Source organism: Pteropus vampyrus, unplaced genomic scaffold, assembly GCF_000151845.1.
Source record: "Pteropus vampyrus isolate Shadow unplaced genomic scaffold, Pvam_2.0 Scaffold250, whole genome shotgun sequence".
Classification (NCBI taxonomy): Eukaryota; Metazoa; Chordata; class Mammalia; order Chiroptera; family Pteropodidae; genus Pteropus; species Pteropus vampyrus.
The window spans coordinates 579781-595565 of record NW_011889031.1 but is presented as its reverse complement, the minus strand read 5'-3'; the positions used below and the strand labels follow the sequence as shown (position 1 = coordinate 595565).

The window sequence follows — 15785 nt, the reverse complement described above, 5'->3', positions numbered from 1 at the left end:
GCCCCAAGATTTTAGGTCTTTTTTTTGAGAGACCCGTCTGGGAAGGGTGGGGAGGGACATGCTGGGGGCTTAGCCCAAGTCTGAGGCTGGTTCTCAGGAGACCGGGCTACGTGGCTTGGGGCCAGTGCGTTCCCCTCCCCGGGCCTGTCTCCTTGTCTGTACAGCGGGCATTGAGGAGCCGTGTGGTGTGGCAGGGCGGTGCTGGCCTCGGTCAGGCCCACGACCCAGAACCCAGGCGGGGTCGAGGTGGTTGTGTCGGGTGGGTGGGGCGCAGAGCTCCTGAGGCGAGGCGGGATCCCAGACTCAGCCCTGGGCCTCCCCGAGAGAGCAGCTCTGAAGCCAGAACTGGATTCGGACCAGCTTGTGTTTCCTACTTTGTGACTATTTTTCCTCTCCCAAGCCCCAGTGTCTTGGTCTGTAAAATGGGGGTGACCGTCACCTCCTCAGCAGGTCCCTGGGAAGAGGTAAGGAGGTAGTGTCAGCTGCCCCTACGCAGTGCCTGGCCCTCACACAGCGAGCACCTGCGTCGTGGCAGAGCAGGACAACTCATGCCCAGCTTGGGTCAGAACTGGCCTGGGAACGCTCAACACCAGACACGCACACACGTGGTGACTGTGGCAAGAACTAGTTTACTGGTTGACGTGGGGAGGGAGAAGGGCCTCCCCAGTGACCTAGAAATCCATGTCCTCGACCAGGTCCTGGAGGTAGGCCTTGTACTGGTCTGCCGTGAGGGAGAGCGGGTGGCTGTGAGAAATGTGCAGGTCCACCGTGTTCTCCAGGGAGGAGGCACCCCCTGCCCGCGCCATGTCCAGCAGGGCCCGGAGGCACGTGGGAACGACCTGCAGGAGGTGGGGGAGAAACACCATCAGGGGAAGCACCCAACGCGATCCACCGCAGGGAGTGCGGTCAGGTGGACTACAACTCCCAGCAGCCCCACCGCAACCCAGCATGAACCGTTAGACCCAGAGCTGCTGGGACTTGCAGTTTTCTCATAGTCATAATTGTGGGAGGCCAGAGGAGGTTTGTAGGGCTGAGGCTGCTGAAGGGTTCCCAGAAGTTTGGGCTGAGCAGCTTGTGGTCAGGACTCCTGGGAGCTGTAGTTCTCACAGAGGCTGCAGGGACTTGTAGTCCACCGACTCCCACATGGTTTTAAGAGCCCAAAACAGGCTAGATGTGGGAGAGAGAGGTGTGAGGCCATGGGAAGGACACCCAAAAGCTCCTGGGAATGAGGGATGGTGGTTGCAAGGACTCCTTATTAGAAGTTGTATTTTCTTAGAGGGGTTTTGGGAATTGTAGTTCCTAGGAACAGTCTATTCCCGTTGGAAGCTCCACCCCGTGGCTCCAGGGGGCTAGGCTGCAGGCACCTTGACCATCACAAGCTTCTTGATCCATGGCTGATCCTGGGGCCATGACTCCCCCATGCAGAACCAGAGGGTGTAGCGTGGCGAGCGTCCACTTCCTTCAATGAAGGCGATCAGATCTGGGGGCCCAGGAGCCTAGTCAGGGATGAGAAGTCCTCGACCCACCCTCCCCCTAAAACCTGAATAAAACCCTAACTTCTCCCCTGACTTAAAGCCCGACGCAGCTCTGCCCCCACAACCAGGGGGCTGTGGACTTGGGAGAAGTCCCCACAATTCTGGCACAAACGTAAACATTCTTCCTCCCTCCGTCCCTATCAAGGTAGGGTGGGAAGGTCTGTCCCTTCCCCACCCAGAGCCTCAGCATTGAGGATGAGGTAACAGGCCCAGGAGGGGGCTCAGCTCCTCCACGGATGCAGTGATTCTGGGACAGACGGTGGTTTCCAGTCGCTGCTCTTTAACCCATTACGGCCACGCTGTCTGATAAGCAGCCATTAGCCACCACGGCTGTTAAAATTGTAATTAATGAAAATGCAACAAAATGTAAAAACTCACTTCCTCACTTGCACTGACCACGTCTGAGTACTTAGTGGCGACATGTGGCTAGTGGATACCATAATGTACAGTACAAAGGAAACTGTTGGCTAGCCAGGCCCTACGGGAGACCTGCGTCTGTCCAGCCACACTAGTTGGTAATGATGACGACTGGCAGCTGGTTCCTGGAGCACCCTTTGTGCAGAGGACACTGCCTCCTACCAGCTCTAGATAGGTAGGGGAGAGAGGAGACAGCCCCCAGATCTGATGGGCCCGAGCAGTCCCGTCCCTTGCCCCGGGGTTGAACTGCAGGCAGAGCCGCAGGACCCAACAGGCCCTGCTCTTCCCACAGCGGCGCTAAGACCCCGCCCCGCTCACCTGCCACGAAGGGCTTCAGGTCGAACACACCTCCTTCCCTGTCCTTGGGGACCTCGCCATCAGGCCCGTGACCACTGCTGGGGAGGAGCTCCTCGCCCATGGCCCAGTAGGTGTGGCAGTGCCCCAGCCTCTGGGCCCAGAGCTGCTGCCCTGCCCTCCACAGAGCTAGGCCCCCCCCGAGGGAGCTCAGCACACGCTTCACGTAGCCTGTCACGGCCTTGTCTGTAAGGGACACTCCAGGGTCTGGCAGTGTGATCGGCTGCCCAGGCAGTGCCTTGTCCCCTGCTTCTGACCCCACCAGCCGCAGGCCCTTTGGGCAGAAGATGGTCTGCTGGAAGACTTGGCGGCCCCGGTAGAAGGCAGTCACCTCGAACTCCCACTCTGAGCAGCGGCCGCAGCAACGTGAAAGTGGAGAGAGGTTGAGAGAGTGTGAGGGGGCCCGTCGCCCCAGCCCCACCCACCCCATGGCGGGAAGTCACCTTCCGCGGGCACTCACCTTCCTCAGGCACCAGGAGCTGCCTCAGTGGGTTTTCAGGGGGTTCTGAGTTTGGGCAGGGAGCAGGGATGTCTAAGCTGGGGCTCAGCAAGAGCTGGGGGGGCTGTTCAGTGGCCATGGCCAGGCTCAAGGGCCCCTCATTTGGACCTGGGACCAAGGCCATGTCACTCAGTAACTCTAGAATGTCTTCCTGGAGAGAAAAAAAGGACCTGGGCATTTCCATAGCATTTCTGGAGCCTTCCCACGGACTAGACCTTGTGGTCGGCAGTGTGGGGACCCAGAGATAGGACAGGCCTGAGCTTTGCTCTTAGGGGCTTCCAGTCTACGGGAGAGGCAGCCGTGGGCGCAGACTGCTAAGTACACGTGTGGGTAAGCTGCTGGGCGCTATAGTGGCCTGAGCAGAACAGCTAGTTCCTGCCTCAGGATCTAGCTCCATGCAGGCAAGACCTGGGCAGAGAAGGCTGGGCAGAACTTCAGTGGGGACTTTCCCTGGCACAGACATCAGCAAGATCAAGGGCGGGGAGTTTCTGAGTTCTCAGAGAGGCTGGAAAGTGAGGAAAGCAAGGAAAGGTGTGTTAAGGCCTCAAATGTCTAGCGATAACTGAACTTTCTCCTGCGGGTGCTGGGAAGCCATGGGTGTGCGAGCAGGGGAGGGATGGGGTCAGCTCTGGGTCAGGTGGGGGAGAGGAGGGAAGCCAGGGAGGAGGCTTGGGCCGTGGCCCAAGGGGAAATGATGAGGTCTGACTGGCTCTGCGGGATGCAGAGAGGAGATGGAGCCGACTGACGGCAGCCGGGTTGGGCGTGTTCTTACCTGGGTATCGGAGGTACTGCATCTGCCATCGGTTTCTGAAGAAGTGTCCAGCTCAGGACAGTCCCCAACTCCTGTCGAGAAAGCTGATGAGTGGAGAAGGGGTGCTGGGGACTCTCGAAATCCCATCCCTCCGTGATAAGCCCCACTTCCAGCACACCTGAGGACACAAACTCGTAGATCTTGTGCGGGTCACGGGGATCCTTGCTCCGGTCCTCCGCTAAACGCAACACTTCCTTCCGGTTCAAGGCAGACCTGAAATTCCTCTTCCAGGTGGGCAGGTCAGGCTTATCCTTCCCAGGAGTGTAAGCACCGCTGGCCTGGGCCCAGGCCTGGAGGATGGGGGGTACCAGGATAGTGGGGAGGATGAGTTAGACCCGGGCCGGGAGCCCTAACCCCGCGTCCTCTCATCCTGACACCTCCTCTCCCCTGGCCCGTGCAAACGCCGCACGGCTCCATCCCCAAACTTCCATTCTCTGTACCCCAAGTCCCCATTACCTCCCACCTTTCAAAACCTTTTTCTAAGCAAGCCTTCCGAGTCCTACTGCGTGTCTAACTCTGCCACCAACCGCCCACCCCGCTCTCTTTTTAGCGCCACTGGTGTATCTTAATACGGTGGTAAGTAACCGAAGCTTGGGGCCCGGTCTGGCCTCTAATGTTCCCAGACCGGTTCTCCCAGAATTCTATATCCAAGAGCCCCGCTCCCACCGAGCCCTGAACCCCTAGGATGCATTTCCTTCACGTTCTAACGCCACTTTCCCGGTTCCAGTCCCTGAACCCGGCCCCTCCCACCCTGCCAGCTCTCCTGCTAACCTCTCCCCTTCCCAGTCTAACTTCACCCATCCCTACCTGCCGGCTTTAGCGAGGGCCCGCCCCCACGTGCTAACCCCGCCTTCTCGGTCCAGTGCCCTCGGAGTCCGCCCCGCCCCGTGTTTGCCGAGTCTTGGCTCCTGCGCACCTGGAAGATGCCGAAGTCCTCCTGCTGGGCATCCTGCCGCAAGCCGTGCTTCCAAGGGATGCGAAAGCGCGTGTGGCTCTCGTCCAGCCATGCCACGCCCTCCAGCTGCCCACTGTCCAGTTGCGACACTAGCCAGGGCAGGATCCTCGGCTTTGGGGTAGCCATGGTCCGACCTGCGTACAGAGGGCAGTTCCTGGGCGCCGGCGGCCTCCCAGGCCCACCTGGGCCGAGGATTCCACACCCAGACGGTCCTCTCACGGGGCCATAGCGCAGGTCCCTCACCTGTATTTCCTTGGGGTACAAATGGGCCTCCTCCCATCCTCCAGAGGGGCTCCCCAAATCAGCGAGAATTCGCTCCCAAATCCATTTTAGACCCCGCCTCGTCTCCCCAGCTTCTGTGCACACCCTCTGACCCCTCAATTCCGCCAACGTACACGCTTCTCTCTTCCACTGTAAACCCCTCCCTCCCCATCATGCAACACAGGTACCCCCACCTCTAAGGTGGAACCTTCCAGCAGACGCTACTCCCGGCAGACCTCTACCTTCCGCATTTAACCCAATGAAGACCCCTTCTACATTTCTGCCACTTAGATCCCCTCACTCATTTCCACCGCAGAATCCCCGCCCCCCATCCACAATTCCCCCAGACAGCCTCCCTCCTCCAGGCCATGCCCCGCTCTCCAGAGTGAACTGCCCCCCATCTGCAAAGTCCACCCTTCTCGCCCCATACCCGCTTTTCCTAAGTTTGTTTTTTTTTTACGCCGGCCTTTGCTTTATTTTTCCCTGCGTGCTTCACTTTCCCCAGGGTGCACATTATCGTGGCAGATCCATCCTTTCTCCCGTTTCTCAGTCTTGGACGCCACCAACTCCCCATCTCTTCCGTGTTACCTACCTAGGGGGACGGGGGAGCGCGGGGTGCTAGGGCTCACCCGTCTTTGGGGTGATCGCTTTCGATTTCGCAGCGGCACACCCCTCTTCCCGTCAACTGAGCTTTGGAGCGACGGAGCTTTCTTTTCTACCGATTTCTTGAAATAAAAACCACTTCATCCTCATTCGGGTGACAAACTCCAAAGAGACGACACCCAGAACCCGGACCTCCCTCCTCCCCATGCCCTTTTCAGGCCTTCCGGCCACTGGCATGCTGGGAACGTCACTCGCGAATTCTGCGGGCACCCAGGGCTCCGCCCCCTCGACTTTCGGTCCGTCCCCAGCCCGGCCCAGTGCGCAGGCGCGGGAAAGTCAAACTGCTTCAGAAAAGTTCTTAACACGAGTTTCGGGAAGGAGGCGGCAGCGGGGCCCGGCACCAGGTGAGCGGGGTGTTAGGGAAGGCTGGCGTGAGGAGGGAAGAGGAGGGGGCCGGGCTCCAGGTGCGGGCACCCCAGTCCCGCTTGTCTGGCATCCAAGCGTCCCGGGCCCCCAACAGTGCAGCCTCGGAGTGGAACTACACGTCCCGGCAGGCTGCGCGGCGAACGGGTACGGGCCGAGCGCAGTGTTTGCCGTGACGCCTGCTGGGATTGGTGGTTCCCAACCTCCAGCGGCTTAAGTAGCGTGGCATACGCTCTGCGAATCCAGAAGTCGAAGCTTTAAGCACCCTTCTCTCTTGGGGACCTAGAGGCATGAGGCACAGTCCCCTTCTCTCTCCGACTCAAGTGTTCAGACCCCCAACCCCGTCTTGCCTTCGATCTAAGAATCCGCGTCTCCAGCCTCCTCCTCTGCCAGGACCGAGGAGTCTTCGTCCTCATCCCCCTTCATCCGCTAGGGACTCAGAAGTCTGAGCCCCGAGACCCCAGTTCCCCTAAAGGATCTAGGAGTCCAGACCCTCAGCCACTTCCTTCCTTGGGGACTCACAAGTCCTGGACCCCTCCTCATTCATGGCGAGGAATTTGGACCCCAAGCCTTTACTTGCCGCTGAGCCCTGGAGTCCATCCCTCAGCCCCTTCTCTCACAGGTGCCCCCATGGCGGGCTCGGAAGAGCTGGGGCTCCGGGAGGACACGCTGAAGGTCCTAGCTGCCTTCCTTAGGCGGGGCGACACTGCCAGGTCCCCTATTCCGATCCCACCCAGGTAGGAGGAGGTGCCCTCAGCCCTCGGGGGCCTGCCTGTGGGGCGGGCTCTCCAACACTTGCTCCTGGTCTCAGTCTTTCTCCTTTCCCCTCTCGTCTTATCTGGCTCTGTTTCTTGTCCCTGGGGTTGCAGGGAGAGGTCCTCAGTGGGAGATAAAAGGGACTGCTTGCAGGAGATTTCTGCGGTCACTCTCTGAGTTCCCCTTCCCCAGGAACCCTGCCCAGGAGGAGCCGACAGACTTCCTGAGCCGCATTCGCAGATGTCTTCCCTGCTCCCTGGGGCAAGGAGCTGTTCCCCCCGAGTCCCCCCGGCCTTGCTCCCTGCCCCTCCAGCCCTGCTATGGTTCAGAGCCTGGTAAGAGATTTTCCTAGATGACTGGTGAGCTGGCAGGGCCAGGAGCTTTGATTCCTAAAGTACAGACAGGATAAGGACCTCGTTCAGGTTCACTCAGCTAAGGGGGTAGGTAGCTGTGTGGCATCTTCAGCACCTCCCCTCACCATTCTATCCCCCCGCCCCTGCCAATCCCAGTTAAATTGCTGTCTGTCAATTTTGTGAGCAGGCTTCCAGAGGGCTGTTGGTCCCTTTCTATTTGTTATCTCCCTCCTTATCTGCCCGTCAGATTTTTGGACCCACCAGTACCCCCAAGAGGGAGATAGGAGACCTGGTTTTCAATCACAACTCCCTGGTCATTTGATTACATGACTCAGAAAATCCTTTTCGTCCCGTGTGCCTACAGTTTCTCCAATGACAAAACAGGCATGGGGGAGGCGGGGGTGGGAGTCATTGGACTTGATCAAGAGTGACCCACAGCTTTCCTCTCATATGTGAGCCTGGATAGACTAGTCATGGCTACCGGGAAGTGCTAGTTTGCAAAGGACAGCCGAGCTGGAGAGGAGAATTCTGTGATCGGTCGATGATTCCAGAAATGGGCGAGGTGGACTGCTACGTGTTCGCCTTCCTCGGATGGGATAACCTTCAAGGTCCCGTTCAGCTCTAACATTCTAAGTCCAGTTCAGGGGACACGATAAAGTGGAAAGTACAAGGGTCTTTTGCCAAGTGTGCTCCCTGGGCCTTACTTGACCCCGTCATGACACGGAAATCGTTGCTACCTGGCGAGGTGGTTGGGAGGAGAGACCCATAACTTCCTGATGTCCGGGAGACCTGACACTGACTCTTTTCGCCCCAGGCCCAGCTACTCCAGACTTCTATGCCCTGGTGGCCCAGCGGCTGGAACAGCTGGTTCAGGAGCAACTGCGATCCCCACCTAGCCCAGGTGAGGTGCAGAGGGGCCCCAGAGAAGGGTGAAGGTAGAAGGGTCCCCAGGATTCTGCACGCAGCCAAATTCTCTTCTGTCCCCCAGAGTTACAAGGTCCCCCACCCACAGAGAAGGAAGCCCTGCTGCGGAGGCTGGTGGCCTTGCTGGAGGAGGAGGCAGAAGACATCAACCAGAAGGTGATGGTCGGTCTGCTCCATCCCTTAACTAAGATAGGAACTGCTGGCTGGTTGGGCACTGGCATCGGAAGCTGGATCTGCATTCTCATTGGATGGTCAGGTGGGGCAAGGGTGGGACAGGGCTCGCATAAAGGGTTGAGTGACAGGTATGCCAGGGCAGGACAGTACTTTAAATGAGAGGCTTTCGTCACTCGTTCGAGGGGCCTGGTTTAAGGCAGGGAGTGTGGCCATCACCATGACCTAGGAAAGAAATTGGGACCAGTCGAGGACAGAAGGGAATATGTGGCGGGCGGGGGGCGGGGGTGCTTTGGAGAAGGCTGTGTAATCTGAAGCCCTGTTTGACTCTAGGCGCACGGAGGAGAATGTGGGGGCAGTGGACCGCGGAGGTGTGGTGTGTGCCTCTGTCCTAGAATACGATAGGTTCAGGAACTTGGCAAAGTGTATGGTCCTGTAATATTAATTGTATGGTGGAAGGCGAGGTTGTCATAGACACTGACCTGGCCTCAGGGGCTGTCAGGGAACCATGCGTGGGGTGTGGCTAAATTAACGTTCTAGAACTTAAAGGCTCGGCCCTCATTGGCTGTGGAGGCCTCCGCAGGGGGGTGGCTTAGCTTCTCGGGTTCTAGGCCCCCCACTTCTGGGAGTAGTTAGGCAGGGACCAACCTGGGTTATGATTGGCTGATGTGCTGATAGGGGCGTGGCTTAGAGTTAGTCTCTAGAACTCCCTTGACCCAGAAAGCCACGCCTTCAAGCTCCTCTTCTGAGGCGGACCCGGCCTCTTCCCCTTCCCACCGCACAGCTGGCCTCGGACCCTGCCCTCCGCCGCCAGCTGGCGCGCCTGTCGGCCGGCTCCTTCGCCCGCCTGGTGGAGCTGTTCTCCAGCCGGGAGCGCAGCCCTCGCCCCAGCCGCGCACGCCCGTCGTTGCCGTGCCCCGGGCCCCCGCCGCCCTCCCCGGAGCCCCTGGCCCGCCTGGCCCTGGCCATGGAGCTGAGCAGACGCGTGGCCCGGCTGGGTGGCACCCTAGCCGGACTCAGCGTGGAGCACGTGCACAGCTTCACGCCCTGGATCCGGGCCCACGGGGGCTGGGTGAGCCACCAGAGCCTGTCCGGGCCCCCCTTTACTTAATCGTAACTGTGCATGTGTGTGTGTGTGTGTGTGGGGGGGTGTTCTTCGGTTCCCTTAAGACGTCACAGGTGTTCTCCAGCCCCACCATTCATTCACCTGTTCCCTAGGTACTGAGCACCTACTGTACACCAGGCACCACGATGATCAGTGGGTTATTGTGAGGATTAAATGGGATCATCCTTGCAAGTACTTAGTGCTCTGCGGGCATTCGGCTGTGTATTATCCAGTGGCTGTCTGCCTGGGCAACGCTGCCTGGCGGGATGCCCTCCCCCGGAGTCCCCTGCCTCACCTCTAATGCTCCCCTGCTCTGCTCGGGTACTACCCCCAGTGAGGTCTTCCCCGCCCCCACTTAGAACCGCAGCCACCTCCGCACCTCCCCACCCACTCCCCTTCCATTTTCGCTGCTTTATTCCTTTCTGCAGCGCTCCGCACCTTCGAACAGATGGTAGAAATGACTGCTTTTACTTATTTTTCTTTCCCTTATTCTGCTCCTGACACATCAGCTTCAAAAGGCCAAGGAGTCTTACCTTGCTTGCTCACTGCGTTCAGCCCAGTGCCACGCTCAGAGCTGGACTGGGCTCTCGTGTGCTGGCTGTGCGACCTTGGCAGCTGCCCCATCTCCCTGAGCACCTGTCTGTCCCCGCCCAGTGGGCACCATCATTCGCTTGCCTCGTTGCTTGGGGATGCAGTCAGAGAAAGACACCTGCCAGGCCCTCAGAATGTAACCACTGCTTCGCAGAGTGGCAGGGTCTGGCCAGGTGAGTTTGAGGAGCGGGGAGGAGGAGGGGCCGTTAGGGCTGGGGCGGGGTGAGCAGGGGGGAGAGGTGATAGCGAGAGCAAGAGGTCATGCTGGGACTCTGAGTAAGCCCGGAATCCCTGGAGGGCTCTGAGCAGGTGAGGGGCAAGAGGAGACTTAGGTGTTAACGCGCCCTCTGGCGGCGGCCTGGGGAACACTGTAGGGCGAGAGGGCGGAGTAGAGAGTTGGGAGGGTGTGACCACGAGTCCAGCCTGGAGATGAGGGAGGCTCAGACCAGTGTGGGGGTACTGGAGGATTCTGGATTTCATTCGGAGGTAGAGATGACAGATTTTGCTAATGGAGTTGATGCGAGGTCTGAGTGGCAGACAGGAGTCGAGGATGCTGGCCTGGGCAACTGCGGGGCTACATCCGATGTCCGTCCCCTGAGATGGAGAAGATCTGGGTGCAGGGCAGGGGCGGGAATGCTGGTTTGCGGAAGAGTCAGAGATGATTGCAGGTGGTCAAGTTAAGCAAGAGAGACCCTTTAGACCTCACAGCAAGGTGTTGAGGTCACAGCGGATGAAAGAACCTGGAGTTCAGCCCAGAAGCTTGTCGAATTGTAAGATTATTTCATTGAAGGACTGATAACAGGTAAGCTTGGCGGGGAGCTCGCCAAGGACTTCAGCAGGATGATCTCATTTAAGCCCACAGCAACCTATGGGATTTGGTTATGATGCCAGTTTTATGGAGGCAGAGAGGGAACGTTTCTTGTGCAGGGGATTAGAATCAGCTCTTTGACATGAAGCCAGGGCTCTTAAACCCCAGCTCTCTACCACCCTCTTGCTGGGACTCTGTCCCCGCCCACCCCCGGGTCTCTGTCTCCCCTCTCTGGTACTTTGCATGCCCCGTCCCTGTTCTCACTGGGCTGCCGTGGGTGCAGCTGTAATTGGAAGATGCCTCCACTCATGACGCTCTGCCACTTATTCCTCCAGGAGGGCATCCTGGCCTCTTCACCCGTGGACTTGAACTTGCCCCTGGACTGACATCCTTCTCAGAAGGTGCTATGAGACTGGAACTCAGGTCCCCGAGCTTTTCGTGTGCCTCCCAAGCCTTCCCATTCTACTCAGGGCTGTGGGGTGATGGCCACCCTCCCTGGTTTTGCCAAAAAACAATTGTTTAAAAACTTTTATATTAAAAACTTTTTCAAGTATTTAGTTGTTTGTACTTTAACTTGGGAGCTAATGTTCTAAGTAGGAGAAGTGTGATTAAAAGATCTCTCCAATTTATAAATTGAGGAAAGAGCAAGTTCATTCTAGAAACATCGATTTGGAGCACTGATGAGTCCTCGTCACCTGAACATACAGCATATTTGAGGATATCTGTAAATATGATTCCAGCTAATTATATTTTCCCTTTTTATTGCATGGTTTAATTCTTCCAGCTAACCCTGTGTGGATGCTTACGGAGACTTTCCGGCTGATTCCAGAAGAAAGCTATAATCTTCCTTCCTCGGGCATCCAGCACACAACTCTCTTCTCCTTTATCTACTCACACTGCTCCTTCTGAACCTTTCTTGCTGCTTCCTCCTCATCTACCTGTAGACTTGGGGTGTGTCACCTTTTAAGGCGATAGCCCCTTTCGCAGAGTTATGTTTGTAAATACACACGATGAAACGTACAGGATTACGAGGGAAACCAATTACAGCTGGTCTTCGTTATACGCAGGTCCCAGATTGGCAAATTTGCATATGCACCAAAATTTCTGGGTAATCCCCAGATTATTACCCACGGAATTTTCGCGGTCCTCGTGGCCATGCACGTGGGCAGAGCAGCAAAAGATTGGACTCACCTGATGTGCGACTTCTCGGCTGAGGTTGACCAAGGCGGTGGCACTGTGCCTTCTCGCTCTGGCTCTTATACCGTAAACGTGTCCTGTCCACAGTCTATTTAGCGCTCTATTTTTCTGCTTTCTGTGCTTTTCGTAGTGATTTTGCTGTTGAAAAGGCCTTGAGCATAGCGCCAAATTGCTGTCCACTGTCCCTAAGTGCAGGAAGGCTGTCTCGTTTCCCGGTTGGATAAGCTTCATTCAGGCATGAGTTATTGTGCTCTTGGCTGTGACTCCATTGCACGTGATTCAACAATGTATATTAAATAAGGTGCCTTTAAACAGAAACACACAAAATAAGGTGATGTATCGATGGGTTGACAAAAGTGTTGTAACGAGACTCTCAGAAACCTGAGCCCTTATTTCACCAGGAACAATGGCTCAGTATTTGCTAGGTCAGTGTGTGCAGTGACCTTAGAGAACATAGCTACCAAGATTAATAAGAACTGACTGTATGTTGAAATAAAAGTTTTCAACATGAATATAAAAATGAGTGGCATAGTAATAGGTGTGCCTCTACATTAACAGTAGAAAGACCTAGAATGGGTCTAATGTCCACATTTCTAAGCAGAGCAGGAAAGACTCTCTCAGATGTATTAGTTCTTGCTGTTTTGCTGGGTAACAAATCACACCATTGTAGCGGCTCGCGATCCACGTTTATTAACCACGGTTTCTGTGGAGCAGAGATGTGGGCGCAGCTTAGCGGGGTGCTCCGTTCAGAGTGCAGTCAGGGTCTCAGCTTCCAGCTCTTGAGTTTGTTGGCAGAATTCCTGTCCTCGTACCCATGGGACTCACGGTGGTGGGCCAGCAGGGGAGTCACTGTGGCCTTTGAGAAGACCTCAGCTCCTTTGAAGGGGGCTCCCATCTGATTAAGTCAGGCCCAGATAGAAAAATCTCCCTTCTGATTTATTTTAAAGTTAAATGATAGGGGCCTTAATGATATCTGCAAAATCAATTCACCCTTGCCACATAAGGTAACTTAATCAAGGGTGTGATATTCATCTCCTTTGTCATATAACCCAATGCACTGTTTGGTATATAACACTAGGGGGGCCAAAATCGTAAGGGCCACCTTAGAATTCTGCCTACCATGTGCCTGTCTGTAGAAACCATCATGTGACATGCAAGCATCTGTGACTTATGTTGGGGTCCAGACCACAGAAGCTAATCCTGGGATCTTTGATGTGCTGCCAAATTCTTAATTGAAAGAAGGACCAAGTTCCAGTGTAGTGAGAGATTAATTTTCTACCATCCTAGCTCATTTCACTTTGACCTAAGTCAAGAACAAGGGCTAGATTTCTGTGTGCCGCTTTTTAAAGCTGTTTTAAATTTTAAAAATTTATTTATTTAAATTAGTTTCAAGTTGTGTGCTTCCAATCACAGTGCGAGTCACGCCAACTCCTTAGTGATTTTGTCTGTTCTGTGGCTTGTGACCTAATGTAACACCGGCCAACAGAAATGGAATATATGAACCATGTATGGTATTTAGAATGCACTAGTAGCCCCGTTAAAGCAAAGTAGAAAGAAATATGTCAGTTAATTTTAATAATAATCTTTTATTAGCCCCATTTATCCAAAATAGAATCATTTCAACGTGTGTTCAATTTTTATTTATTTTTTAATGCCTACGGCACCTGGTCTTCCTAGGTGGTCTCCCATCCAAGTACTAACCCAGGCCTGACCTTGCTTAGCTTCCGAGATCAGACGGGATCGGGCTTGTTCAGGGTGGCATGGCCGTAGACAACATGTGTTCAATATTAAAAATATTAATGAGATGTTACTGATTCTTTTTACATGAAGTCTTCAAAATCCAGCATATGTTTTACGCTCACAACACATCTTAGTTCAGACTTGCCACGGCCCATGACTCGCCCTATGTGGTGAGTGTCTGCCACTTGGGAAATGCAGAATTTGATGCTGACGACTCCCCCATTTCTGACTCCAGCTCAGACTTCTCCCCTGAACTCGATACTCATGTGTCCCCTGTCCAGTGCCATCTCCTTTTCAGTGACATTAGGTTCTTCCCTAGTGTTGCAGAAATAGTTTGTTATATTTTTTCAAAATAGTTTTTGTTCTTAGTAGCAGTACGGAGGAAAAGTAATTGAATTGATCAGGTCAAAATATAGTTCTTGGGTATAAAAAAAAAGGAATAAAAAAACCTTGCTGAAACATTTGGGAAAACAGCAAAAACAAAAACAAAACAAACAAAAAACTGTTTTAAAACCCATACAACATACAGCGTAGGGGTCAAGATACGGGCTCTGATATTTAATCGGACTTCATCCAATTTTTAAGTTTCTGCTCTTAAAAAGACAACATTAAGAAAATGAAAAGATAGATCATGGATTGGGAGAAAATATTCAAGGTAGCTATAACTGACAAAGACCTGTATCCAGAATCTATAAAGAACATTTACTATTTGTGAATAAGAAAACAACATCGTTTGTAAAAATAGGCAAAAGACTTGAACCAGATACCTGATAAAAGAAGATATACAAATGGCCAATAAGCACATGAAGAGATGGTCAACATTAGTGGTCAGAGCAAGGCAAATGACAGCCATGACATAGCTCTTCGTACTCACCAAACTGGTGAAACTAAAGACATCTTAGCAAGTGATGGCCAGGATGTCGGGCAACTAGAACTGTTCATGCATCATTGATGGGAATGCAAAGTGGTGGAACACACTGGAAAACTTTCTGGCAATTTCTTATAAAGCGAAACATACATCTAGCATATGACCCAGACATCTGCTCCTAGGTTTATCCAAGAGAAATGAAAGTGTCCGTGGGCAGAAAGACTTGTACATGAAAGTGCATAGCCACGTTATTCGTAATAGCCTCGTCCTGGAAACATGTCTATCAACAGGAAAACGGATAAACTGATACATCTATACAGTGAAATACCCATCAGCAATAATTGCAAGCATTGCAAACCGTTATATGCAACAACTTGGAAGAATCTCAAGCATTGTGCTGAGCGAAAGACCGACACACGAGAGCACATACTGTATAATTCCATTCATAGGAAACTAGCAAGGGAAAGGCTACACGATAGTGACAGAAAACAAAGTGATTGCTTCAGGGGTTGGATGAAAGAGGTGTTCACTGGAAGGGGTCATGAAGGAACTTTCTGAGAGCGATGGGTATATTCTACCAGTTGTATTCATCTTTATTCAATTGGTAACGTTTTCTGCAGGTCGAGGAAAGCTCTGTGGACGAGGTGGTGCCCGAGCAGTGCCCGAGCTGACGTCCAGGAGTCGGCAGACAAAGGAGGTGTTTCTGGAGGTGGGTGGGCTGGACTTGGCAAAGGCCAACTGGTTTGAGTGGTCTCTGGGTTTAGAAAACTTGCAACAGTTAAGTAGAGGGCTACAGTTTAAACTCCTTGTCGCCTGAGTCCTCTTCCCGACTGGGTTCGGGGACCCCCGGGCAAGCCCACCCTCTCTTTGAGCCTGTCGTTGCTTCAGTTTTTCCTTCAGGTAAACGAGAACAATCCCCCCCTTGTTCCCCCTGGACGCCCCTCGGGCTGGGAGAATCCACCCGACAGGACAATGAGTTACAGCTACTTTTGCCAATCGCTGGCGCCTAGAGGCCTGCTTCCGCCCTTCTCGTGGGCCAATCGCCGTGTTCTTGAGACCAGCAACTTGGAGAAGGCTCGCCGAAGGCTTCGTGACGTCACATTCCGGTTAAACCAGTAGCGGCTGTCAAGGGGCGGGTCGTTTTGGTGATGGACAGATCTATTTCAAAATGTCCGCTAGCGCGGGGACTGCCGGGAAGCTTTGAGGAGGTGCTGGGGTGAAGGGGCGGGAACTCCTGCTGGACTTTGCCCAATCACCAGTCACAGTTCTTGCGATGGACGGGCAGTCTTTCCCATCCCTGTCGACTTAAGGGGGCGGGGCTCCGCACGCTGGACTGGGCGGGTCCCTGGGCTTTGATGGGCGTCCAATTGGCCCAATTGCTAAACGGTATTCCCAGACGGGCCGCCTCCATTGC

General features: G+C 54.4%; 2 protein-coding genes and 1 pseudogene across 3 annotated transcripts; 1 reads left to right on the top strand and 2 right to left on the bottom strand.

Annotated features, from left to right (window-relative positions):
• Window positions 1-609: 609 nt before the first annotated feature.
• IRF3 (interferon regulatory factor 3) lies at window positions 610-5651 on the bottom strand. 2 transcript variants are annotated; one of them, XR_002776115.1, is made up of 8 exons: window positions 5425-5651; window positions 4533-4705; window positions 3735-3906; window positions 3578-3648; window positions 2767-2956; window positions 2271-2651; window positions 1365-1496; window positions 610-839 (listed from the first exon to the last, which is right to left on the bottom strand). XR_002776115.1 is itself a non-coding variant. In XM_011374528.2 (8 exons), exons 2-8 carry the CDS (start codon window positions 4695-4697, stop codon window positions 672-674), a joined length of 1263 nt encoding a protein of 420 aa, XP_011372830.1. In that variant the 5' UTR covers window positions 4698-4705; window positions 5425-5651; the 3' UTR covers window positions 610-671. The 2 variants fall into 2 exon arrangements, 1 of the variants encoding a protein (XP_011372830.1); XM_011374528.2 differs by having other exon boundaries at window positions 1365-1480.
• Window positions 5652-5655: 4 nt separating this feature from the next.
• BCL2L12 (BCL2 like 12) lies at window positions 5656-11119 on the top strand. Its single transcript, XM_023520132.1, has 7 exons — window positions 5656-5839; window positions 6481-6595; window positions 6807-6949; window positions 7782-7868; window positions 7956-8047; window positions 8847-9134; window positions 10902-11119. The coding sequence occupies exons 1-7, from the start codon at window positions 5671-5673 to the stop codon at window positions 10950-10952; spliced, it is 945 nt and encodes a 314-aa protein (XP_023375900.1). The 5' UTR covers window positions 5656-5670; the 3' UTR covers window positions 10953-11119.
• A 2296-nt stretch (window positions 11120-13415) lies between these two features.
• Window positions 13416-13535, bottom strand: LOC111729196 (annotated as a pseudogene).
• Between the last annotated feature and the right edge of the window lie 2250 nt (window positions 13536-15785).